We start from the raw sequence: 27,690 nt of genomic DNA on the forward strand, positions 1-27,690 counted from the left end.
AGTTCCTAGATTTTTTTTTCTTTTTAAAGTGTTCACTTAGAGATTTAGCTGCAAATTTTGCATCTACCTCTAAATCTCCTCAAAGTTCTGCACACAGGTGTTCATGGTAGCGTTCTGCATTTCTAAGAATGGCAAAAGAAAATTTTACACATAGCTGCCTCTGTTGGTGCCTCTCCATCTGAGCAACAAGAAAACTTTGTCACTGGAGTTCCAATTTTAAGTCTTAAAGTTCCAATGAAAGACCAGGTACCGCTTAGAGAATTTTTCACCTTTCCTGCAAGGCTGATGCTATAAACGGAATGTGACTGATAGGACATGATTACCTGAGTCTGCAGACAACCAGAAATAAAAATTCAGGAAGCGAGAACCACAAGATGCATTAAAGACAATAATAACAACAATGTAATGTCAGTTCTGTGTTCTGTGACTGGAAAACCTCGTGATGCTATGGCCCCCTCTCCTGAGTGAGAAAGAAGCCTACCAACTACACAGTTGCCCCAAACTATGCTGTCCTCAGGGAGAAATCACGTGCATTTAGAAGCCAAAAATATACCACAGACATGTTTTAGAGTACAAAACCAAACAGAAGGAAATGATTTTTAAAAAATTTTTACTTTTAATGATTATGCAACATATATTTCAGCTAGAACAAGAAGACACTAAGTTCAAAGATCCCTCTTCTTTATGACATTATGAAGCTCAGAGAATGCTTTAATAAAATGTGAAGCATAAAATATTATATGCAAACCAACACTTACATAATCTTCAGAGAAAAATCTTACTCTTTAACACTACACTATTCTATAAACAGTCTGAATCTTCTGTAAAATATAAATTAACATTCATTTTCACACAAAGAGGTACACTGTTACATCTTTAAAGTAGAAAAATACAGAAATAATATATTGAAATAGTTAGAAACTAAATAAAATGTGGAATTCTTATTCCTTAAAGAAAACATTCTTTCACTGTATGCAGGTGAAGAGTGCAATTGTTCTTCCATGTAATTGAAAAAATTATTGAAGACAGAGATCTCTCTGGAGAGAGAGAGAACCTGGAGACCAAAAGCATCCACATGGTATATTGTGGCAAAGCTTAGAGAGAAAGGCCCTGCAGGGATCAGGGTATGGATCAACAAGATCCATGTGTATTTGCACACAGAGCGAAACCAGACACCAGCACTCCTGCACCACAGCTGAAGCAGGGACCAAGTTTGACCTTATATAGGATCCTGGGCCTATCACAGGGCAGGGTGGTGGCCCCAGGTGGGATTCCTTAGGACAGTTAGTACCTGTTAATTAAAGGGCTTGAGCCACAACTTGTAAGGAGCTTCAGTTTACAAACTAAAGTATTAGAAAAGCAAGTTGTTTCTTTAAAACTGTACTTCCCATGAGTCTCTTGACTTATGCTTCCTATCTACTGAGAACATCACAAATATTTGGTTAAGAAGAGGACAGAAAGAGTATTTTAGGCTTTTACTTCCAAGTACCGTTCCAGAAAAAAAAAATCTACAAAGGCAAAGATTTTGTCAAGTAAAGTTAACCTATACTTGTACCAAGCAAAGAAGCATACTAGTTAACTGTAAATAAAATGGAAGGAAGCAGAAGAATAAGTCCATAGCGTTCCTGATCTTAATACTCCTATCCTGTGATCTGTATTCTTAATATTCACACAGAGACAAAGGGGGCATAAAAAGTACTTAATTTCCTCTGGAATGCTGAGTCACATAGTAGGAGTCTGTCATCCCAAGCAAGCTGACTCTTTGACAGCTTTGCTGATAAAACAAATAAATAAATAAAAGCCTTAGGTACAACTAACGTTAAACTAAATCTGCAAGGAACATGACAGATTGTGCTGGTGCCAAGGCAGCAGACGCAGTCATACAGCAGCCTGGCATCACCAGAGAAAACCGTTTTCCAAGTTTTGCTTTCGTCTTCAGCTGAATGAATTGGAGGTGGAGAAACTTTCCTAAGATCTGAAAAACAAAATAGACCATCTATCTTGCCAGAGATTTGATTGATTCTGATTTGATTGATTTCAAAAAAAAGCCATGATAGTGAAAAAATTCCCTTCACCAGGGATGAAATTTGGAAATCCCCATATGAATTCTAATCCAGCTCATCTAAGTTAATAAGAACATTTTTCAAGTACCATAAAGCAAAAAGCATACATTGTATAAAGTGTTCATTCATAGTACCTGAGTTTCTCATAAGTATTTAAAACCAGTTAACAAGATTTCTACCTTTATGTTACCACTTACAAAAGATTTCCTTTCATGTCCAAAAATGAAGTAGCATGAAAAATAAGGCTGTTCTAGATTAGGAAGACCAGTGCTTACCTACTAACTTGTGATTTAACAGCAAGTTTCAAAACTGGTACTGCGCTCAGAGCTGTAGCTCTTGAAGCCATTAAATAGTGTTTCCAATTTCCTAGGCTATAGCCTAGAAACATGTATCTGAAAATCTCGGAAGGCATATCAAAATATGCACATCAATTAATTCCAAACTTTATAGTAAGTGTTTTTTTTTTTTTTTTTTCTAGAGCCTGACACTTTAAAAATTCATACTCACAAAACCACACAAAAAATAGTAAAAAAAAATTTGCTTATTCTGATCATTCCATCAACCCACCCAAGGATGTGACACACCAGTGTGGTACAGAAATACCTGCAACACCGCTGACCTGTCTGTAGACACTAGGAATAGCTGTGCTACAAGAGCATTGCTCTCAGATTAATTAGCTTCACTACTCAGGGTACAGGGCCACGTGGCAAAAGTGCTTCTGAGGCTCCTGATGGAATCCTTGGAAATCATCCTGACGACTGCCTTCTTCAGTGATTACAGTGGGGACTTCTCCCCAGCATGATCTGAGGGTTTAAAACCCTTTAAATCAGTTTTGCTGCAAAATACTTTCCCAATACATTAAGCATTTTTCCCCTGTCCCCGTTTATAAGGCTCAGTTTCACATAAGATAGATCTACAATACTGTTCTTCAAAGGGCACAAGAAAGTGATGTCAAGGATTTCATCCAACGAAGCTATCTAAGAAAAAAATATACAAAGCAAACACATAATACTAAATCTAACTATAACCTACATAAAAGTAATAAGGCCATTTCATAAAGGGAAGTGACACTTTGTGGAAATCGGAAATGAAATAACCTAGTAAAGCAGAAGAAACTCTGATAGATATTGATAGTCACTGTATACAGGGATATTTCAAGGGGTAAAATTTTCAAAGCTGTGCTCAGGGAGTTATGTACATAAATTCCATTAACATTAACGTGTTCCTCGTCTCACAGCGATATTAACTTTTAAGTGACGCTATAACTATTAGAACAATCTTGCATTCATAACAGCATTCATCTGGAAACTATCTCCTAAATAGAACCAGTATATAAACTGCACTATTCTTTTCCTTGTATTTAGTAACAATATATTCATTTTTTATGGACATGCGAACACAGTTCTCTCTACTCAAATGGCATGTTGCTGTATGTTTTTCAAAGTAATTGTTAGGTTTTAAATAATTAGTGTTGCTGGGTATAATCACTTATTTCTCCATTGTCTAAAAGGTAACTTAATATCTCTGCATAGCAGATGTAGTACACAATATTGCACATAACTAAATTGTTACAAACAGTGCCAGCAGTTTTCTATCCACAGTACTTAAGATAATTATAAAGATCATCTTCATTACTGCATGCTAGCATTTTTTAACAGTTTAATTTGGATAGGCTACAAGATACATTCAAATCACCCAGACACAATTACTGCAAACCCAAGAAGCTATAAAATGTTCCCAACCAAATCCCTTTGACCCTGTTAATGTCTGTTCCTTGTTAATCTAAGGCAAACATTGTTTGTAGTGTGCGTTTGTTATGGAATATGAAAAAAAAAAAGAAAGGAAATCCCTTAACAGTTGTTATTGATTCCAGCATTTACGGACGGAAAGTTAAGTGCCGTTTACGAGACCGAACAGATGCAGATACTGACAAAAAGGTAAACAATTGTTGCATGGCTTACTGCCAGCTTCCAAGCCAATATATTAAACTCCAAGTGAAACACATTTCCCCTATAGATTGCACTTATTGCCACTTCATTTCCTATGTGCTCTGTCTCTCTATTGCTGTGCCTGGCACTAAGCTATTTTCGGTCGTGTGGTGACCCCCGAGGCCTAGTGCTACCTCACATAGCCATTAGTGAGGGGAATTGCATGTGTCTGACATGGCCTGAAACCAATTATTTGATATTTTCTTCAGAATGATGCCCAACTCTGTTGGGAATGAGCAATCATGAAATAATTTACCTCCTGATTTAATTTTTTCCTTCACAAATTAGTTGTAGCCTGAGCCGGCTGCACACAGCTGCTTGTGACTTCTCTCTGTCTTATCAAGATTCTACTCGAAATGATGAAAAAAAAGGATGAGGGGGAGGAGGGCTGGCTGGAATAGGTTGGGGATTCCTGCTTTTAAAAGGCATTGACAAGTTTATCAGAGCCACTGATCACATGGACTCGCTGCTCATTGAAAGTGACAGGCCCATAAAGAAACCAGCAGCGCAGCACAGGCGGCCACATGGGTGCAACTGGTTAAGGTTTTTTAAACACCTGTCTGCTTTGCTGATTCCTCTAATTCCAGGGAAACCTAAGAGGGCAAGAGAATCTGCTAAAAAATGCTCAGGCAAACACACTGGCTCATTTTGCCCCCACCTTTTCCAAATATGGTCACAGATGTAATGACAACAAATATTTTCCTATTAGCATCATCATTAATTTGTGACTGTTGCAAGTGCTTATACGATGCATTTCTCTATACAGTAGATATGTCAAAGGAGAGCAGTGAAGAAGAGGATTTCAAGTTATGTATAAACAGCGTCAGCCTGTATAAATTTGCATATATTTAATCAGGAGAGTGTCTTATCATAGAAAGAGATATGCCACTGCTAGCTATTAAAACAACCTCAGTGAAGACTACGCTAATCTTTTGAAAGAGATTCGCTCTACATGAAACATTAATCAAATCTACCCCATTAATGTCTCCCCACTTAAATGAAATCAGTTTTCACTTAATCAGACACATTGCTTGCACATCAGGTTGCTAGATGCTTGCTTGCAAATGCTTAGAGACCCTTTGCTAAGACCTAGCATCAAAATAAAATCTTGATTTGAATTCATATTTGCTGACCAAACAACGAATGGATAGACCAGTGTTGGGAACACATGATGGACATCAAGAACATCTGATCATGCTCTGACTCCAAATTTGTGCAGTCATTTTAAGCAAATCAACTTGCCAATCTGATGCCTTGGCAGCATACAACTACTTTACAACTCTGTTGAACAAACTGAATTCCTCAAGTGCTCTGACAATGATGAGCTGTGTGACGATTATCAATAAAGACACTTTACATGCAGATATCTATTTAGCTTGCGTTGAAAGCACAGACTCAGTCTGTTACTTAATTTTCCAAAGGACCACAAACCATCTAATAAATTACCACACATTTCAATTATACATTGCAATTTCTACTATACAATGAAATTTTCAAGAATTCAAAGGTAAACCAATTAATTAGTCTCTCAGTTTGTTCCTCTCTGCATTGCGGGATAGGAGAGCTTCACTTTCCTTGAAGACCACCCACCCACAGAGAAGAGGGAGAAACAGTGTCTGAAAGAAAGTGTAAGAAATGAAGAAACCTGTAACAAACTGGAGATGGCACCAATTTTGACATAGGAGGCCTTTATGGAGCACTCAGAAGTGGACGGTTTTCTTCAGTCTTTACTGAAAGAGGAAGTAAGTACCACCAGACTTGTCAACTTTCTCACGAAATCCAGTGTTGATAGAACCTGTTTCCCTGTAACCCATTTTAAATACTTGGCTGATAAAAGTCAACTGTAATTTGTATTCAGAATCACAGTAAGTAATATATTTATTTTAAGAAGGCTAAGATTGCTTTGGCACCTGCAAATATAAAAAGGTCTGCTAGCACTGTTCCGCTCTACCTGCACTCGCAATGGAATAGTTGGGTGCCACACAAATTGGTTCATTACATCAGACTCACTCCATTAAAATTAGAGTGTTGGGAACTTTCAGCCAATCAAGCATTTCTATCAGGTGTTCATCATCCCTTTGTGTTGTTGACATATGATTCTATGTGTTTCCCTAAATAATAGATTAAAGTGAATCTGTCACTTTTGCTTCTTCTACCCCCTTGGAATTTCCAAGCTATAATGGAGGAAGACAGTGACAGCTTTTGTTCCAATAAGGGAAAACAGTCAGAAAATTACTTTAAAAAGCTGTAGTCGATACTCTCTATTTCTGCTTTCTTCCTCTGGATATTTCAAAACACTAGTTAGGCAAAATCACCACCAAGGTCTCATGAATTTTTTCCAGGGAATATAAAAATTAATTAGAAATAAGTTTTGTTGTGCAGAAAAAAAGGGCAGACATTGCCATTTAAGAACTTGTAGAGAGGTAAGCTTGGAAATTCATAACCTTTTAACAAATATTCAGAGAGACTAGAACATGATCCTCGTTGCAAATAAAGAATATATCATATGTCAGAACAGATGTACGTGTGTAAGTTCCTGCCCATGGAGCTGATACTACACTCTAAAAACATCTCTTTTCACATGAGCTGACAGTCCGGTGTGACAATGCAGAAATTGCTGCACTTCTCTAGCACACAAACAGCAGGTCAGTATGTCATCCCATTCCTTGCACTCAGACACAAACATCTGGATCTTAGCCTCAGGATGATCCATGGATTAACCTATTGAAGAAAATGAAGCTCTTTTTTAGAGATCCACAACTGATCAAATTCTGCACAATCTCCAATAGTACTAAAATGGTACTAAATGGAACTCAAAATCTTTGGAGGCATTAGCTGCTAAATTTTGAATGGAATAAGTTTTATTATAACAATCCTTACTCTCTGTAAATCAGAAAAGAAGAAATCTTCATTGCCTTGCTATATTCAGCTAATGTAACAAAAAGTGTTTTAAAAATACCTAAAGCTTTATGCTTTTTAATAATTCACTAGATGTGGCAGCTCCTTGACTGAAGAGGGAGTTTTCTATTTTTTGTTTTAAATTTTTAAACCCAAGTCACTGTGAAAAATATATGCATGTTCTTATAGAGCATATATGACACACCCCCAATTTAAACAGATGTGAGTTTTTGCGAAACAAACTATTGTGACTAAAATAATTTTGCCTCATTTAAAGTTATATTAGCTCTCTGAATATGCATTTTAGGACAAAAAAAAGTCTCTATCTTGACATAAATCACAGCCAGGATTACCTAATTAACTTGTGCTGGTGGTGGTAGACATATATGTTGAAAAGACTCCCATAATAATTTTCTTTTCAATCAATACTGCAGGAGCCTTTTTAGAAGACATTTTTGAAGTCTCCTCTTATTAGCCATTGTTGTATATACTTTTCTTCATGCAGCCATATATTGTGAAGGGAAAGAGAACCTAACTTAACAATTCTCTGTCAAATTCTTTGTCATTTTTCTTCTTATTATTAGAGAACTACAGTATATAAATCTCAAACTGCCCTCTGACCACTCACAAAATATCAGACTGGAGAGCAAATCACTTTCATCTTTTAAACTTGGGAGGGGAATGCAATAATTAGCGGGCATGGTGAGTTAAATGCTCTCTTCATGCTGAGGAAGAACACCCAGGTGTGCTGAGAAAGCAAAAAGGAAGATAATTAGTTGGTGTTTGCTAATTGTGGACATTTTGAAAGCAAGAAATACACCATTATTGGAATTATGCCCGTCTCAACTTCAACACAAAGGAGAAAAAGAATGCATGGCAAAGGTGAAATGAAATAACTTCATCAGAAGACAGTAGTCTAACAAAACATAACCCCAAAAGAGCATCAATAATTTCATGTTTATAAATATATAAATAATTTGAAAAGTAAAGTGAGTGTTTATTTATCTTGCTAAGTAAACCAAACAATTTGATAATAAAGTCCTGAAACGAGCATCATTTCAAAATGACAGGAGTCAATAATGCGATTTCACTGTCAGTCTTCATAATACGGGCTTAATAAACGAATTCAAGCAACAACTCTAAAAAGAAGGAAGGTATTTAGACATGCTATCAGCTTTGAAATTCTGTCAGTTCAATTGACATTTCAGTAACTTGGATTCTGTTATCTTACCCCCTACTAAAAAGCTTAAAAAGTAACAAGCTTAATGCTTTTGTAATCTTTACGAAAATGTCATTCTGCCACTAGAAACACATTTGCGGTCCTAGGGTATTATGTTCATGTGGCCTTTAAAAGAGTGTCTCTCTTTTATTTATTTATTTATTTTTATTTTTGTTAGAACTTCAGCTCTGTATGATCAAACAGATGGTTTTATTTTCTCTCTAATACTACTCATATTTCCATTTAATATAATTGTGCAGTAGAAATCAAAGATAAATACTTGCCAGGATAAGAAATGAATAATATGTGACAAAGAGGCTATGAAACACATTATTTCCTATATTAAATGCAAAGACATTTATTTTGTTTCCCCTGAGTAATAGGATCTTGTTTTGGCTGTCAAAATTTTTATAGGTTTCCCAAGGAACAAAGACAACTGCAGAAACCTGCATCATACCTGTGTGTCCAGTTTTTCTATTACAGCTTTCTATTAAAAATTCCTACCAACACCATTCAATTTATTTTTAAAAATATATGGCATATTTGTTGCATATCTCAGTATTGATTGGTTCATAATATAAAATTAGGGATTCCTTGTCCAGTATTTCTAAAGTTAAAAAAAAAAAAACCCAAAACCTAATGAAGACTTCCGAATTTTTACTCATTCTCTAAGTAGGACCATATGCAAATTTCACTGTTATCCTCATGTTTTCTGTAAATTTTATCTGAACGTATAAGGTAGATGTGCTTTGAGTCTTAACTGACAGGTGTTTCTCCCCTCATCTTTCACCCATAGAAACCATAGGACATTGGGAAGAACACACCATGTCTCACAGCCCAAGGAATCAGTAATTTAAGGTTTATTTGCATACAGGACCCCTTCTTTCCAGCAACTGCCTCACGTCTTGCTTCACACAGACCCCTAAAGTCCTGTTCCTATAAAAGTTATTTTATGATGTACTCTGCAGAGTGACAGAGAGAGCATAAAAGGAGAACCACATTCTGAAGGGGATGCCCAGTGGGCATAAATATAATTCATAGAATCATAGAATCATAGAATGCTTAGGGTTGGAAGGGACCTCTAGAGATCATCTAGTCCAACCCCCCTGCATACGCAGGGACACCTAGAGCACGTGGCACAGGACTGCATCCAAGCGGGTTTTGAAGATCTCCAGAGAAGGAGACTCTACAACCTCTCTGAGCAGCCTGTTCCAGTGCTCTGTCACCCTCACTGGTAAGAAATTTTTCCTTAAGTTCCTATGGAATTTTTGATGTTTCAGTTTCCGGCCATTTCCTCTAGTCCTATCAGTGGCCACCACTGAAAAGAGACCACGACCGTCCTCTGCACTCCCTCCCTTGAGGTATTTATATACACTGATTAGATCCCCTCTCAGCCTTCTCTTCTCCAGGCTGAACAGGCCCAGCTCCCTCAGCCTCTCCTCATAGGGCAGATGTTCCAGGCCCCTGATCATCCTTGTGGCCCTGCGCTGGACTCTCTCCAGCAGCTCCACATCCCTCTTGTACTGTGGAGCCCAGAACTGGACACAATACTCCAGATGCGGCCTCACCAGGGCTGAGTAGAGGGGCAGGATCACCTCCCTCGACCTGCTGGAGATGCTCTTCTTAATGCACCCCAGGATTCCATTGGCCTTCTTGGCCACGAGGGCACACTGCTGCCTCATGGTCAACTTATCATCCACCATGACACCCAGGTCTTTCTCCGCAGAGCTGCTCTCCAGAAGGTCGGTCCCCAGCCTGTACTGGTGTCTGGGGTTATTCCTCCCCAGGTGCAGGACCTTGCACTTGGCCTTGTTGAATTTCATGAGGTTTTTCACTGCCCAGTTGTCCAGTCTGTCCAGGTCCCTCTGGATGGCAGCACAGCCCTCTGGGGTATCGGCTACTCCTCCCAGTTTGGTATCATCAGCAAACTTGCTGAGGGAGCACTCTGTGCCTTCATCCAGGTCATTGATGAATAAATTGAACAGGACTGGACCAAGGACTGACCCCTGGGGGACCCCATTAGCCACAGGCCTCCAACTAGACTCTGCACCGCTGATCACCACTCTCTGGGCCCTGCCATCCAGCCAGTTCCTAATCCATCTCACTGTCCACTCATCTATCCCACACTTCCAGAGCTTGCCCAGGAGGATGTTGTGAGGGACGGTGTCAAAAGCCTTGGTGAAGTCGAGATAGACGACATCCACCGCTCTCCCCTCGTCTATCCAGCCGGTCATTTCATCATAGAAGGCTATCAGGTTAGTCAGGCAAGATTTCCCCTTGGTGAATCCATGCTGACTACTCTTGAGCACCTTCTTGTCCTCCATGTGCCTGGAGACAACGGCCAGTATGAGCCGTTCCATCACTTTTCCGGGGACGGAGGTGAGGCTGACTGGCCTGTAGTTGCCTGGGTCCTCCTTCTTGCCTTTTTTGAAGACTGGCGTGACATTGGCCTTCTTCCAGTCCTCTGGCACCTCCCCCGTTCTCCAGGATCTTTCAAAGATGATGGAGAGCGGCTTAGCTATGGCATCTGCCAGCTCCCGCAGCACTCTGGGGTGCATCCCATCACGGCCCATGGATTTGTGGGTATCGAGGTTCCTTAGGTGCTCTCTGACCCAATCTTCCTCTACCCAGGGCAAGTCTTCCTCTCCACCAGCTTCTTCTCTTGCCTCTAGGGCCTGGGGCTCTAAAGGGCTGCCCTTGGTAAACACCGAAGCAAAGAAGGCATTGAGCAACTCTGCTTTTTCTGTGTTATTTGTAACCAAGGTGCCCATCCCGTCCTCCAGCGGACCCACGTTTTCCCTGATCTTCCTTTTGCTGTTAATGGATTTGAAGAAATTTTTTTTGTTATTTTTAACGTCCCTTGCCAGCTTGCCTTCCAGACGTGCCTTAGCTTTCCTTGTCGCATCTCTGCACTCCCTGACTACGTTCCTGTATTTCTCCCAGGGGACCTGTCCTTTTTTCCACCTTTTGTATACCGCTGCCTTCTGCTTGAGCATTGCCACAAGCTCCCGGCTCATCCACGCAGGTCGCCTGCCCCCTCTGCCTGCCTTCCTACACACAGGGATGCACTGTTGCTGGACGTGGAGGAAGTGCCGCTTGAAAACTAACCAGCTCTCTTGGGCCCCCCTTCCTTCTAGAGCTCTAGCCCATGGGATTCTTCTGAGGAGGTCTCTGAAGAGGCTAAAGTTGGCCCTCCTGAAGTCCATCGTCGCAAGGCTACTTACAGCCCTGCCTCCTCCTCGTTGAATCCTGAACTCCACCAACTCATGGTCACTGCAGCCGAGGCTACCCCCCACCTTAACATCTCCTACTAGGCCCTCCCTATTTGATAGCACGAGGTCCAGTAGCCCACCTCTCCTCGTCGGCTCCTCCACAACCTGCGTCAAAAAGTTATCGTCGACGCTCTGCAGGAACCTCCAGGACTGCTTATGCCTGGCTGTGTTGTCCTCCCAGTTGATGTCGGGGTAGTTGAAGTCCCCCATGAGAACCAGGGCCTGTGACCGTGAGGCAACATCCAGCTGCCTATAGAAGGCCTCATCAACCTCCTCGTCCTGGTCAGGTGGCCTGTAGCAGACACCCACCACAGTGTCTCCCACATTAGCCTGCCCTCTAATCCTTACCCAAATTGAAACATATAAGCTACTATTGTTCTACAAATACAAACCATAGGCCCATGGAGATAAGCTAAGCAGGGTTTGGTGGAGCTGCTTAGAAAAAAAAAAATTAAAAAGCGGTGGAAGTGCAAGGTAGCCAGCAGGCAGAAGTTCCAGTATCTGTTATTCTTTATTTATTTTTGTCTTTGTACATGTCACCTTTTTGGGTTTTTATCTTTAATATTATCTTTCATCTATTTTTAAAGTTTTCAACTTCTAAAATACTTGATCCTTAGCAACACGTTACAGATATAACTGAACACTTGCTTGTATTAATGCAAGGATCTGGGGAATATCCAGGATGTGAAACAGGATATTACAATCTGTAATCCATATGGGCCACTTTATACTAGCCTGTCCTACCAGCACTTCAGAAAGATGCAACAGCACTTTCTGACACAAAACAGTGTCAAATGAAGTAATTCCTATACCTTTCTTCTTCCTCTTAACACTTCTTTAAATCCCATTTTTAACAATGGATATCAGATAAGAGAAGATGAGGGAATAGCAGTTTTAACTACAACATAAAGATTTATAATTATCTGTTATAAATCTGAATATGGACAGAAATCTCACCATAGGTGCAAAGGCATAAATATTAATCACATGAATCCCAATCTGCAATTCTTTACTTTCCAGATACAAACTGGAAAATAAATTATACTAAAATGAATGAGTTCTAATTATTCCCAAGTATGAATAACTGTTTATCATCACACGGTCACTAAATCAGCAGGCAACACTGCTATTTTAGGCATATTTTTGACAGATAAGAAGAAGATCATAGGAGATTGGTTGTAGGCAATAATCATGGCTCAAGAGATCACGAACTAACTGAATTTAAATTAAATGGAAAGATAAAAGCAAGTGTAAAACTAAAGTCCTTCATTTCAAAGGGAGGAAATGATAAGCTAAGGAAAGCAAAGCTATGTGAATAGGAATTTAAAGGAGAAATGAGATTTCTCATAGTGAAAAGGGCAAAAAGAAAAAAAAAAGGAACTCATTTTTAACCTAGGCAAAAGACTGAACTGTTGAGGAAGAGTAAAGATGAGTGACCTTAAAATAGATTTTTCTTCACCAAGTCTTTACACATAATCCCCCAAAGTTGCCTTCATTTCAAGAAGCTACCCCAAAGTTTGTTTCTCTTTCTCTCAACTCCACTGTACAAATCCAGCTCCTCTAAACAGAGGAGACCTAACATACTTATTATTCAAGCCTATTCAAGCTCAGATATTCACCATTTTCAGATTATACATTCCATGAAAACAACATACTCCTTAGGAAATCATGAATATTTAAAGCAAATAAATAAAAAGGATAATAACAACTGAAATGCATTTGAATGTATTTTTAGAAGAACATGGAAGTTGGTCAAAGTTTGAAGAAAGAAAACAGCTTTGTATATTGGGGGGAAAGTGTAAAAATTGAATATTAAACTATGCCAATGAAGTGAGTGAATTACTCTGTGACAAAAATCCACTAAAACGAATACAGGCTGGAATCTGGAAATTATCACTTCAATTGACCTCAACTTTGCAATAATATAGTCTTAAAAATAACCTGCTACTGATAAACAAAGGTTTTCCATCATGCTTTGTAAGAGAACCACATTTAAGAATTAAAATATAAGTATACACATTTCTATTTCCTTATAAGGGTAAATGTTACTAGATTGGAGTTCCCATTCTGTTTGAGGGTCTCCAGAAAGTTTGTTACTAAATGAAAATAATGCAAGTCAGTGAGCATACTGAAATTATACATACTACTCCAAACTTCTTCATCACATCCAAAGGAAATTAATAAATAGGCTAATAAGTGTGCATGTGTGTATATATTTTCTCTCTCTCTAGTTATATAAATAAAATGAAAGGAAAATTTTCACTAATACATAAAATTTGTATAATTTCATGGCTTTTAAGTTTCTTTACCTGCTGCCTTATCAACTGTAAGAGAGCTATTTCTTCATCTAAAAGGGATAAAGGATTAAGACAAATCAGTGACGCCTGATTAAACTAGCTTAACATTTCTGTAAACAAAGGAATACAGAAATGGTTCAAAAGGCAAAAGTACAATCCACATTCAATAGACTTGATGCAAGTAATTTCTGAGAAATATCACAGCGGAAATAGAAGCAAAAAAAATCACATGGGATAACCTGAAAAAAACAACTGTCTGCATGATTCATTACCTGCTAAATATGTTAATAAATATGTAATAATTTTAGTATTTCTTGAAATACTGTAACATTTTATCAGCTTTTGAGAGAAATATATGATTAATATGATAGAAAGGCTGAAACAGTATTTTTACAAAATGTAAGCAAAAACATTTTTGGGGAAAATAATCCTTCCTTTGGTATTATTCTAACATACTAGAAACATTGATATCTTGCTGAATACACAAAGAAATAAGGCAGATCCAAGCTGCCTAAAATACTTAAAATAATTTAACCCAAATACAACTGCCTGAAACCTCCAGTGACAAAGGTAAAAATTTAACTGGGAATCGGATCAAGTTATAACACAGAGGCACCTGCCTCCACTATAGTTGGCAATTGAAGTGTCTTTTTCATATACCATTCTGCAAGCAGCTCTCTCAAATACGCTCATCCTCCATCCAGATAAATAGATACAATCTAACTATAGTACTTTGCAAATAGCTGTTCTAATCAAAGATAAAAACATACTTGATGATATCTTATTTCATAAGTATATTTATATAGGAAATATTTTAAAGATTTACAAATCTCTTAAAGCTTGTCATAAACTGCCTTTAATTGCCTACACATAAGTAGGTCATCCGGATAAAATTTTTCAAGGTTCTAGCATTTAGCACTATATCCTGTTATTTTTTCATCCCCTATACAGTAGGATCAATTATAGTAGGTCTTATGAAAAAAAAATCACATTTCCCTGATGGCAGACTTAGTAAATATTTTTTTTTTCACCTATGGGATAACAGTCCCCACTGAATGTCTTGATTAATTTATTTTTTGGTTTGAAATGTGCTGGTTTGGTGGCTCCCAGAAGCAAAGACAACAGAAAAAAAAAGTCTTTCAGCTAAGAAAAAAAAAATCTTTTTCTCCCCTCTCTCCTACCCCCACAACATGCCTACCTTTTCTTACCAACCAGAGTCTTTCCATAGCAAACTGAACATCACTGTCAAGCCAAACAATTAAAGCTGTGTTTTAACTTAACCTATGTATAAATACAGAAATTCACTCTCAGCTAGGGGAGTGCAGCAAAGGTATCCTGGATCTTTTCAGCATTTAATAAGAGTTCCAAGCTGAAAAAGCTACTTGAGCTTGTGTACGGTTACAAATCTCCCAGAATAGTTATTCTGTAGAAACTTTTTCCAGAATTGTTATTTCATGGTGAAGTCCCTTGGGAACTCTTTGATTCCAAGAGAAAAGTGCCTTTTCCCATTTTACTGTAGTATAAATGTAGTACATCCAAACAATTCAGAACAGAGAACTCCCTTTTCAGAAAAAAAGTCATCACCTGTAGACTCACATTCAACTATCTGTTCAAAAAATATATATTTTTGTAATGATATGAAGTATAAATTTCAGTTGATTTGATTTATAGCTTCCAACATTATAGGCTATGACTTGGCAAAAAAACAAACAAAAATATCCTATGTAACTTTACAGCTTTCCTCTAGCATTTTACTGACTTCTGGCTCCACTGTTACCAATTAAGTGTTTGGCTGCCTTCAGTCTACAAACTCAGACTTTCTGCAGCAGCTTGACTCTGCGGAAAACTAGTGCCAGAGATTGCAGGTGAGTCATGCAGGCCTCCCATGCAACCTAGTGAAACACAGTAACATGAGGTATTACACAGTGAGTAGATGAAGACACAAACGTGACAGCCATTGCGAAGAAAGCCATTTTGAAGCTCATATTGTAGTAACAAGCCACACTTCTAAATTAATTTTACAGGTGCTAGACGGACAGTTGCGGCATCTGAAATTGGGGGATTTATAAATAGAGAGTTTGAAACTAGTTATAAAAACCATCCTAAAAGTTACAAGCAGCTCCTAAGATTTGCTTTGTATATTTTTCAACTGTTTTTGTTTTTTTGAATTTGTAATAGAAGCATGCGCTGAAAATCTGTCCTGATAAACGTGCTAGCACAAAAACATGTAAAGAAACATCTGGTGGCAAAGAAAATTTAAGCAAAGCAAACGAATATCTTAGTATAATGAATGATTATTCTTTTCCTTCATAATATAGTTAATGTGTGTGTACTTAGAGAACAAGCCTTACGGTCTCTTTAACATCCATGTCTTACATGTTCATAGATAATTGAACCTTCTCATATTTGTGAGCTACTTCAGACTGAAAGAAAACATAAATTATGAATTTTAAGTTATCTTGCTAGTCACTTTGCTTAGATAATTTGTACTTGAATCCTTTCACTGGCTCCCCTCTTGCTATCTAACTCAAAGACACACTTCTCGTCACCCATTCCATAATTCAACATTGCTCTGAAACTACTTATAATCTTCTCATTTCCCAACAACATTGCATTCCACTAATTATATCAGCTTTTCCACTTGTCACCTTTTCACTCTGTCTGTATGCCTTTTCACTTACTTTGTCTTCCATATGTTCCATATTCCTCCATCTTTCAGCTCCTCTTGAAGGATTACTTTTGCATTTCTTACAGCAGAATTTCTAGATGACGTACACGAACTTGTAGACCAACTTTTAGAACTCAGGAGAATATAAATTTCTTCTGCCTCTAGGCTATTTGCCTGGCAAAAAATTACCTTATTCATCCTATTTGTATGCTGTATTATCCAAATATCCTCCCTCTGTTTCTATATCTTCCACATGCTTCTAAACTTCTAAAGCTTTCTGTCTGCAAACTACTTCACCTTTAGGGAAGGGTATATTTTAAACAAACAACTCTTGCACAGAGCAGTGCTCAAAACTTCGCATTGGAAAAGCAGTTAAGTATAATCATGCAGTTAGGCTGTGAAAGTTTCTATTCTGCATGTTTTCTTTTGGAAATTAGCATGTCATATTCAACAACAGGAAAAAGAAAGTACAGAAAATATCTTTTTAATATTGAATTGCTTTGATACCTTAAATTTCTTTAGAAAAACATGAAATGATCTGTTAGCATTAACTCTAAACTGTAAACTCTTGTAGTTTAGTACTAGAATAGTTTTTTTTTTCTTTTTTATTCTTTTTTTAAATTACGAAATGCATAGTAATCTTTCTGGACTAACTCTGATGTATGAGTCACTGTTTATACGATGGTCACATTATGACAGTTACACAGCCACGCAATCATCTCATTTAACTTTCTGTCAATTGACAAGTGTGGGGAGTAGCCTCACAAGCTTTCATCAATAGAAGCCTACTACATATATCAGCAGGTGGAATAAGCTAGACTGAAAAAAATATGATTATAACATGACAATACTATCTAGTGAAATATAACAGAGTTTGTACATTTATGAGCATAGGATAGTTTCCCTTTGTTAAAAACATTTTTCACCACAATTCTAGCATGGTCCATAACTCAACTGCAGTAATACAGTTAAAATATGAAATTAATTAATAATCTCAGTCTCCACAGGAAATAATCAGGTATACTGACAAAAAGCAGTATAACTAAATATGAAAATATCTAACCAAAATTAACATAAAAAAGGCTAAATGAACATAAAATAAGGCTACTAACCCACAGCATGAACTGTTCCTCTATGCTTCTTTGAAATCTTGCTTGTCTTAACTATAGGTAGAGCATTTTCCTTGAACTGCAGCTCGCAAAGCCTTTCAAGAAGAACTGTCATTTCTTCAGTGATGGTATCAAGATAAGTTTCATTAATAAACTTCAATGATGAGGAAGGATCAATAGCTCCACTTAGTATATACAAATCCTCTTTTATCATTGTGCACAATGTAGGAATGGAACTTTGGTAACCATGAACCACCTTATCAAAATTTGTCTCACCACAGCTAGACAGAAGACAGTTCTGTAGAAGATCACTGACCAGCTTATTCTGCATATTTTGATATCTGCTTAGGACTTCTGATTCAGGATAAAGAAACAAAAGCTGCTGTATGCACTGTGTTTTAAACTGCATTTGTTGTTGTAAAGCATTACTTTCTTCTTGACTTTGACTTTGCAGTCTATTAACTAAAAATCGCCGAAGATGTAATCGTACATCGTCCCAAAGAGATGTAACATCCATGGTTGAATTATCCTCAAGGGCATGAAGAGAAGATGCAAACTCAAAAGATGTCCCACTTGGAGTACAGGGAAATGAGACACCACATTGACTAGAGAGATCCACAAGGAAGTGAAGTATCATTTCTTCTTGATTTTGTTCATTTGTGAGCAAGGTTTGCTAATAAAGGCAAATGAGAGAATATTTTAATAATGTTTTCTAAACATGGGTTAATAAATTTAAAAATTTTGTATACCGGTACTAATTACTTCAACTGCTAATTGTCTTATGAGCAAATAAGAGACTGAAAAAATAGCTTCATAAAGAACAAAACTAACAAAGGCTTTTTTCCCCAAGGATTTATGCCCCAGTCCATCTCCTTGTCCACCAGCTCCAATAAACTCACATTTCTTTTCCCATCTTTCTTATATCTTTAACCTCTTTTCTCAGTCAATTCTAATCTGCAGTTCATGGGAAAGCCAGAAACAACCACAGTTCATTTGATAAGCCTTAGCAGATGATGAAGCCTATCTACTGGAATCCATGGCATCTTGGAAAGAAAATAACATGAAAGATTACTAGATTACTTAGGATTTACAAGGAAAGTGACAGATTTTGCTCATATAAGCAAGAAAGAAATTTAGAAAAGTATGCCTTGTTGCTTTCAGTGTAGTGATTCACCAGGTGACCAGTAAAAAGGCTGTTTAATAATAATAAAAAAAAAATGTCCAGGTCCTTCAAAGAACTAAAATCAAAAACATGTTAAGACTTACGTCACATGTGGCGTAACAGTATGGAGCTATGCATCTTCCAAACCTAGAGGCAGCCTTATACATTAATAAAATACCAGGCTCAAAATACTTTACAGCTATATGGGTTAGAAAAGAAGGAAGCCTATTAAGCAAGCAGATGAAATCACACAGATGCATACAGTGCTTTTGGGGATACCAAAATGTATTTACTCAGTCAGTGAAGCATTCTTGTCTATCATAAACCTATGTCCCACATTGTCAACATTTCTCTTTTTGAAGGTTGTCTTTAGCTTAGGCCCATTGGCCTTTTACTTATAAAGACTGCTCCCAGTCCTCCGAGCTGCACTACAAATTTCCCAAAAACAATCACAAGAAAACCAACTAAAACTGGTTGCACTATTGACTCTGGCTTCATACATCATGTAGGCAAGTCCTAGGATCTTTCACTTTCTCCCCACCCAACCACTTCTCTTTCAGGACTTCCAACCGAGAAATGATCATTGCAAACCACTAGGATATGACTCATATCCTTTATCTGGGTCTCCTAGTGTGGGATTTCTGAAGGCCAGTGGTCCTGTTGTGAGCAAGCCAGATAAGGGCAGAAGGGCGCCAGATCTAGATGAAAGGGCAGATAGGCGCCACACCTAGCTGAAAAGGATGAAAAGACTGTTGACTAAAAGATAAGGAATTCTGCTGAGAATCAGATAAGGAGTCAAAGAGTTGAGACAAACAGGAAGAGGGGGACGGTCGTTAAATGTAAGGGCGCGTGGACACTGCTAGTTGGCCTATCACACTGCATAGTTAGATGCATGGACGTGGGGTCTTAACCAATCATTGTAAAGAAGCGCTCGCATGCTCGGGGAAGCCTTGCATGTAAGCGCAATCGGAACCCTGAATAAACTGGCACTACTTGATCACATTGATCGTGTCCGCAGTGTCCGAGACCCCTGTGTTGACATCCTAGCTTTACTCCATCCCATAAAACGAGGCTAGTTCGGCCACCTTTTCTCCATAGAACTTCTGATTTATTTAAGGTAAAGTATTGGCAGGAAATTGCTAGTTTTAAATTCCTCCCCTCATTTTGAAAGGTAGAGAGAAAAGGATCAAATGTGAACTGTAACTATTACAAAATAGAAAATGTTCAAGCTTTCTTCTGTAGCAATCTTTTTTAATATATAATTTATATTAGAAAAGTAAAAACTATTTAACCATTGCACACTTAGGGAACAGAACAATATCCTTCCTACTGTCCTCTATCCTGGAGTGTTCCATGAAGCAAATTTAAAAGTAAGAGTAGCACCACATTTTCTAATTCTGAACAGAAGACAGAGGATTGTCTTCCGTGAAAGGAAAATCTTAAAAATTAGCTAGCTAGCTATATTTCTTCTTTTCTGCATCTTTATTTCAGGATGCTTCATATGAATTTTTTTGACTTATGAAGAGGACACACATACGGTAGTCAGAGAGGAAATTAGTAGTCCAGTAGGTAACAATCTATAAAAGCATTCGTATGTGATGACAGAATTATGGCTAGATAGATAATATCTTGTATCACATATAGCTATAGGCATATGCATGAAGTTGACTTGTTTTTCTTTTTTTACTACTATAGTGTTCTTGAAAGTTTTGTGGCTCCAATAGTGTGCCTCAGTTTGTAAATTATGAGCAATAACTACACTACAGAAGTGCCAAGTCTCAACATGTAAACTTCCGAGTTCAAGGATTATTTTTTATGAATTATGCTCAGATATTCTATTCTGAAACAGATAAACAAACATGCAAGAGAACTCTAAAAGCTGTCAAACTGCTAAATGTAAATCATGCCTTTTGATGCTTCATGAAGCAGAAAGCTTCATGAAGAACTTCTTAGGATTTCTAGACAGTTTACAAATACATGAGAATACTAGGCTAATAATGCAGCTAAATGCAGCACCTCTGGCAAGGAATATGCTGTACTTAGCACTATTTTTTAAAATTGTTCTGGCGTTGAAAAGATAAACAAAATCTCTAACAAAATAAACATGCATAATGAGGTATAATAATGGATAGGGATATTGTTCCAAAGTAGATGGAAGGTTACTATTATTGAAAATGTATTGCATAATTATTTAATTAAAAGCTTGCAAGTGAGAAATTAAGTCAACTGACTAATTAAATTCAATGGATGCAGATATGCAGTTAAAAAAGGTCAGGCTGTAATGTTCTCATTAATGCTCACTACTACTGAGAATAATTTACTGATGAACTGTTTATGGAGTTAAGGATTATCTAGTGCAAGTATAATTTGCTGTAGATGGAGCATCTCTGCTAACATATGTACCTTTCATCTACAATCCCATCTACACAACAATCAGGCTGGATTGTCTGATGAGAAGCCATGAGTGCGGACACACTAGAGTCCCATTTCTCATGCTCTACAGATGTTCTCCTGACCAGCTGTGCAGAATTGAGCTTTCCAGGCTTCACACTTCTGCCATTTCCTCCATTCTCTAGGCTCTGCTCGCCTCTACAGCCCACAAGCCAGATCATCATGAAGTCAGGACTGCTATGCCCCTGGGGAGCAGCAGATGCAGCAGGCACATCCGGCTGAGATACACCCCAAGTATTCCTGATATGGCAGCATTTGGGTGTTCCACAAACAAATGCCGCCACCTGGTGTTCCGGTACACGGCTTGACTAGACCTAGGAGAAGGACAAGCATGCGAAATGGACACAGGTAGTTACCATTGCTCTGCCCTCTTATGAAAGGGCCAAGTAAAGACGATGTGCAGAGATGACTTTATAATTTGACACGACTTAAGCTAACCAGGGCTATGGCGCATGCAAGTATCCAGTGGATTCCAGTGTGACTGGAAGGCCAATAGGCATTTCCAAGAGTTAAAAAACCTAGCTTTCCTCAAAACCTAGTCCCAAAGGAAAAAATACCCCACTTATTTGAATGGCTTTTTTGAATGACTCTGCTAATATAGTCAATTTTGGGCTAAAAATGTTTGTGTCCTCCAAATAAAACATGAAATGGAAGTGACCATTAATAATACCTATCCATCGGATATAGTTCATGCTTATTTACTTTTACATTCATTCACACACATCATACAGACACATATACCCACAGCTTCCATATAAAATAGCCATCTGTCATTTATTGAGGTATTATGCTTCATCTATGGATCCAATCCAATTCAGTTTAACAGAATTCCACTTCCAGATACAAATTCTAAGCCTCAAGTTTTGAGACAAATTTGGGAAGAAAATGCTTTCTAAAATAAGGGATTTTTTTTCACTTAAGTGCAGTTTGATTTCTGGCTACGTCTTCTTGTACTATTTGTAAGTTGTTCCCACATAGCTACTTAGAAAAAGTTTATAACAAGTTAATGCTTAAAGAATGCATAAGATATAATTATCTACATTAGATGCATTTAATTTATATTGATACAAAAAAAGAATCAGCAGAAGCAATCAGAATTGGTGTAGAGAGTAACTTCAGACATTTTTACCAACATCTCAATACAAAAAAGCCTCTGGTTCTACTTCAGACATGATTACAGGGAAATGTAAACCCAAGTAATACCTGCTACAGACATAAAGTAAAAACTGTACTGAGTCATATATTGAAATTTTTGAACTATATTAATTTCAGTGAAGGTCAAAATAAGAATACCAATTTACAGCAAAATAATAAGCATAATAAAGTTTCCCCCAAATAGAAGTCTTTAGTAAACAATTTTTACCAGGGTCCTAAGGAACTCCAGCAGCTCCCCATGGTGTGTAGTAGAAGGCTTGAGAGAACTAAAATTGCAGTTATTTAGCCACTGAAGGCAGTCAGTTGTGTCTTGTAGTAGTTCGTCAGTACATTTTTCATTTATTTCTGACTGTAGCTCTTTAAGACACTGTTCCACACTAAAAAAAAAAAAAAATTATATATTCTATATATTTTTAAGAGAAAAATTATTTCAAATTAGTGTAAAACTAGTTCTTCTATTCGATAGATTAAATTACTCTCACAAAATAGAAACTGCAAGACTAACACTTAAATACAGTTGAGCTAGATTTACAATAGATTTCCTATAAATTTCCAATAAACTTACAGGACAGACTGTATCATAGTAAGAAGAAAAAGTATTTCATTTTTCAAATATTCATATATTAAAATATGTATTTTTAATAGTATAATAGAATAGTGAAGAAGACATCATTCAAGACCAAAAAACCTTGGTCCTCAGTGCTTAATTAGGTAAAGCAGAGAATATAAACGGAACTACCATATTCAAAGGTGAATGTGCAATTCAGCTTCTTCATTAATCAGTTGCTGTTTTATAACATATAACAACAACTTCTTATAGACTTATTGACCCATGACAAAAAATGTTGACAAGACTTTTGGAGCCAGTTTGCTGAGAAAGTAGATTTTTTCTTTCCTGCTTTTGTCATTAGAATATTGAAATGAAAACAGAGTTTGCTTTCAAGGACCTTATCTGCTCGTTAATGCTAATCATAATCCTGTGAAATCATATGCAGCTGGTATGCTAATTATTGTAATTCCAGTTGCAAAAGTACTTTTATGGACACTAACAAGAAAAGAACAAAGCAGAAAAAACGAGAAGGAATTTATACGATTTCCTACAGAAATTTTCTTGATCTATGATTTTTTTTCAAAACCAATATTGCTTTTAAGGGGGCAATAGTCCATATTTTATACAGTTCAGTTAGTTAAAAAAAGAGTGTTGACTAAATTTAGGTAGATCTAGGTTTAATTTAAGCAGAACTAGAAATGAGGCTGATAAGATGATGAGATAATAATATGATTTCTTTTTACTTGATGAGTAAAAGGTGATTCTTTTATCTGAATCTTTATTTTATTGTAGGTTAGTTATTCCATTCACGTTCTTACTGCTAAAAAGGCAATGCAAGCTTTAACCCAAATCAAATTTTTCTTCTCTCGCTTACTATAAACTTACAGAACTAGATGAGACTCAGCTCTTTATATGCATTTCCATGTCACTTACTTCTGACTATGTTATCTGCCATTCTCATAATGCAAGAGACGACTAACTTACCTATTGCATTTTCACTAGGACTTCTATTACGTAAGGATGAAATATGCTTTTTCTTTCTTTAACTAATATTCCCAAACATTCCCAAACTTAACTAATTTTAGTAAAAGTTGGAGAAATAAAAGGGCAGATGAGAAGATGATGATGATGACAAGATGAGAAGAGAACAGGAAATGAGAAGTGGAAGAGGAGAAAAAGAAGAAAGAAGGAAAAAAAAGGGGGAGAGAAAATTTGAAAACAAAATGTTTAAGTGTTACAAAATCTTCAGCTTTCAGAAACAGATGAAAGCTATATATATATATATATATATTAAACTCAAATGTAACAGAATAATTTTATAATATGTTTTACACAAACTGCCTCTGTATGGAAATAATCATTTTCCATCACTTCCTATAAGAAAGTTAATCTGCTCTGAATATAAATAGAAATCTAGAAACTACTAATCAATTATCAATTTTGAAAGGCCATTCTGCTCATCACATACTGACTGTACTTTTTTCACTTATTTCAACCTGAAGCAATGTTTCAGTACATGAAAAAAAATATGTATGCTTTTCTACTAGATTCTACTTTGTCGAGTCACTCATATTTTTTCTTGTCCAGATGTTATGCAGTGTACCCTAAATTCTTATTAGTTATTTACTGTCTCGTTCTGATCAGCAGCGATACAACAAATCAGTGTAAACCACAGCTCTGGGAACTGAGCTGTTAATTTGAATTGACATTTTAGAAAACTAGTGTAAAAATGAATGGAATGATCACACTAAATTAAGTTCATAAAATGATTTTTAAAATCCAGCGAATGCAACCAATGAATCAATGCCTATCACCTCTAACAGGCTTAGCTTTGTGCAAATAATTAAAATATCTTTACCTTTAAAATAACTGTAGTAAATAACAACCACCCAAAGAAGAACAATGCATTGACTACAAATGCGGAATACAGAGGTCATAGTGAGCAGCAAAGTGCTGAGCAACAGTAACATTTTGGAGGGGTGTAAAAATACGATTGTAGATAAACTGCTTCTAAAACAATAATGACCATACAATCTATAAAAAACACTGCCTTAAAGCAAGCTGGGTGTTTTGAATTGTTTATATTTTTCCATATTTAATTGTATTCATTAAGATTTATAGGGTTTTTTTTTATGTTTAAGAGACATGAGATAAACCAGAGTCCTCCTTTTTGAAAGGAAGATGCATGTGTTATGGCTGCATTATCTTCAGAAATGAAATTCAGTAAATAAAACCAATGCTAACGTATTTAATTTTTTTAAAAAAGAATTAAGAACACATGGTCCTATAAAAGCCTCTCTAGAAAAAAAGATTTTTTCCAAGAAAATTATGAAGGTTCAAAACAAAGTCTCGTGAAAAAAAAAAAAATCTTCTCAGCAACAAGAGACCTTATCAGGAGAACAAAAGTACTTCAATGAAAAATAATCTCTCTCTGCCTGTGGGCCACTGGCACAGCCCAGTCATGAATATCAGTTCTAAACAAAAGAGTTGCATGCCTCTTTTTAATTTGTGAAACCTGTTCCCAGGACTACGAAACTAAATGCCTTGCATATACACCTTGTCCTCTGGGAGCCTATCAAAGGATTCTATTGTGGGCTGCTGCTGTGTCTTGTTCAGTCATACCCAAGATTACTTATCCAGAGTTACAGCATTGTGTACATTAAAGGGTCTACTCTTGTTAGTCTGTGTCAATCTACTTCAGTGAGGAATCAGTTTTTAGGCTCATCTTGCCAAACTATAAAGAGTCTACACCCTTCACAAGGCCAGATATTTCAGTAATTTGTCCTAACACCGATGAAAGGATTACACGGATAGATTTCAGTGGACCTCCCAGAAAGTACAAACCATGATTCATTTTGTTTAATCCTTTTATCTCAATAAAATAAACATCAAATTCAGATTAAAACAGTTTTTCACTGAATAAAAATACTTTCATACTGTTTACTTGCAACATACTGTAGATAAACACAGTCTCCAAACCTTGCTGTTTCTGTCTTCCAAGGTTATTGTCAACACTTAATATTACATGAACATGGTTAATTATAGATGCTTATTCCACTACATTAATTAAGTTCAATTATTAAAATAAATATTTAGAAATTTGGTTACCAATGCAAAAAAAAGTTTATGTATGTTACCCGACTTTAGAAAGCATTCATTTAAAATAAAAACTTCAGCCAAAGAGGATTAAAATTATTTAAATTCACTTAAATTCACTTAAAAAGTAAAGGCTAGTATTTAAACTTTTCTTATTTCACATCGGCATAGTGAGAATGAGTCCTAGGTTCCCATTCTTTTTTTTTGAGAAAAGAGTCTCCTTCTCAAATTTGTTAAACTTAGAAACTGTAAACAAAATCTTTATATAAACATAATGGAAGAAATGTGGTTAATAAATTTAATGACGTAAAATCTTAAAAGCACAATTATATAAAGCCACATAAAGTATTAAATTCCATTTTTTCTTTCTAATATTTTACATTAACAGTTAACAAAAGATACATTGTAGTAAGTTCAGTGCAGTGCATAAGTTCAGGTTTCTTGAATAAATTAAAGCATCAACCCAGACAATGTCAACAAATACTGAGTATCCGAAATAGGTGCATACATTGTCTTAAAATCATATATGCACTCAATATAAGATAAGGTTGCACGCAGGACATGACTGTATCTAAACCGGGCACCCAAGATCTGGAGTAAAACAGCAAAATTAAACATAGTTCTGTTCTTAATTTTTTTCCCTGTTTATTATTGTTAATTGGTTCTTTACCTCATTTCTACATTCTATGAATCGTTCTTTAAACACCTAACTCTAATGAGAAGGTGACTCATTCAGTTTGTGTTTTTAGTGTTCAGGTACCAAAGTTGGATGTTGCTGTACCTAACCTGAGGAGCTTAATTCTTCTAGAGGAAATCAGCCCACTTGTACTACACTGGAATGACTGTGCGTCGTCAGATGAAATCTGGATTTTTCCAGTCAGTGGTCAACAGAAGATGAAATGAATATAAGAGCAGGACAACACACATCAGTATTTCTCAGAACGGTCTCCTGATCTCTAGGAATTTGTGACATAATGACTTAAAGCAGAGATAGTGTCATACTATTTAATAGTCCTCAATAAATTTTTCTTCCATGAATGTTTCCATTTTGAATCCATGGAATTGTTCAGTTATGACAGAAAAGGATGGTCGCCAAACTACTAAATTATGATTGAAATATAAAAGCTCAATGAAAAGTCTAAACTTGTTCTGTACTGAAGTAACCTACTCACACATTTTTTTTCCCCTGAATTAATTAGTTTCTCCAGAAAGACATACTAACTCTTATACTAGGAATAGCTTTAATCTCTGTGGGCATGATTTTACAGTTAATACTACTGGTATACCACTAGGCCAGCGACATTGTGGTTTCGCTGAAATAGTTTCTCTTTCTTAGAGATGAGGTTTTTCATAAACTCAGTTAAGTTCTGCTATTTCATCTGTGTCCACAATAGAACTGCTTTTCTGGTGAACCCTGAGAAGATTTCTTCTTTTCAAAAAGAGAACTCCTCGTTGTTCTTACTTGTTAAATTAATGACAATTTTTAGGATTAATCTCATTGTGTAGAGAGCTTATTTTGGAGTGACTGCATCAACTGATGACAAATTTGGGACTGCTGAGTTACAGATCACGTACTGTTGTCATTCAGATCTGCTTGTAGAATCATAGATTACATGTCTTTTATTAAGAACAGTCAGAATTTTTCAAAATTGCTTAAAAAATTTCCTCTAGTTTTTGAAGGCAGCACTACTAGCTGATGGCACTGTTTTGTTATGATTATCATTTATATTTAAAAGATTAAGGTTGATTTCTAAAGATATAG

The 27,690-nt window shown here is 36.6% G+C and overlaps 1 protein-coding gene across 1 annotated transcript in view; it reads right to left on the reverse strand.

Moving 5' to 3' along the window:
* KIAA0825 (KIAA0825 ortholog) overlaps positions 1 to 27,690 on the reverse strand; it is a 212,225-nt gene that overhangs the window by 164,220 nt on the left and 20,315 nt on the right. Inside the window, exons 3-4 of the mRNA XM_088533752.1 lie at positions 22,491 to 22,659; positions 17,518 to 18,187 (exon numbers count right to left, since the gene is read on the reverse strand). Of these exons, the coding sequence (XP_088389878.1) occupies positions 17,518 to 18,187; positions 22,491 to 22,659 (839 nt within the window). The remainder of the gene's footprint in view (positions 1 to 17,517; positions 18,188 to 22,490; positions 22,660 to 27,690) is intronic.

Source organism: Tinamus guttatus, unplaced genomic scaffold, assembly GCF_059628265.1.
Source record: "Tinamus guttatus ecotype Peru unplaced genomic scaffold, ASM5962826v1 Tinamus_guttatus_pri_ptg000517l, whole genome shotgun sequence".
Classification (NCBI taxonomy): Eukaryota; Metazoa; Chordata; class Aves; order Tinamiformes; family Tinamidae; genus Tinamus; species Tinamus guttatus.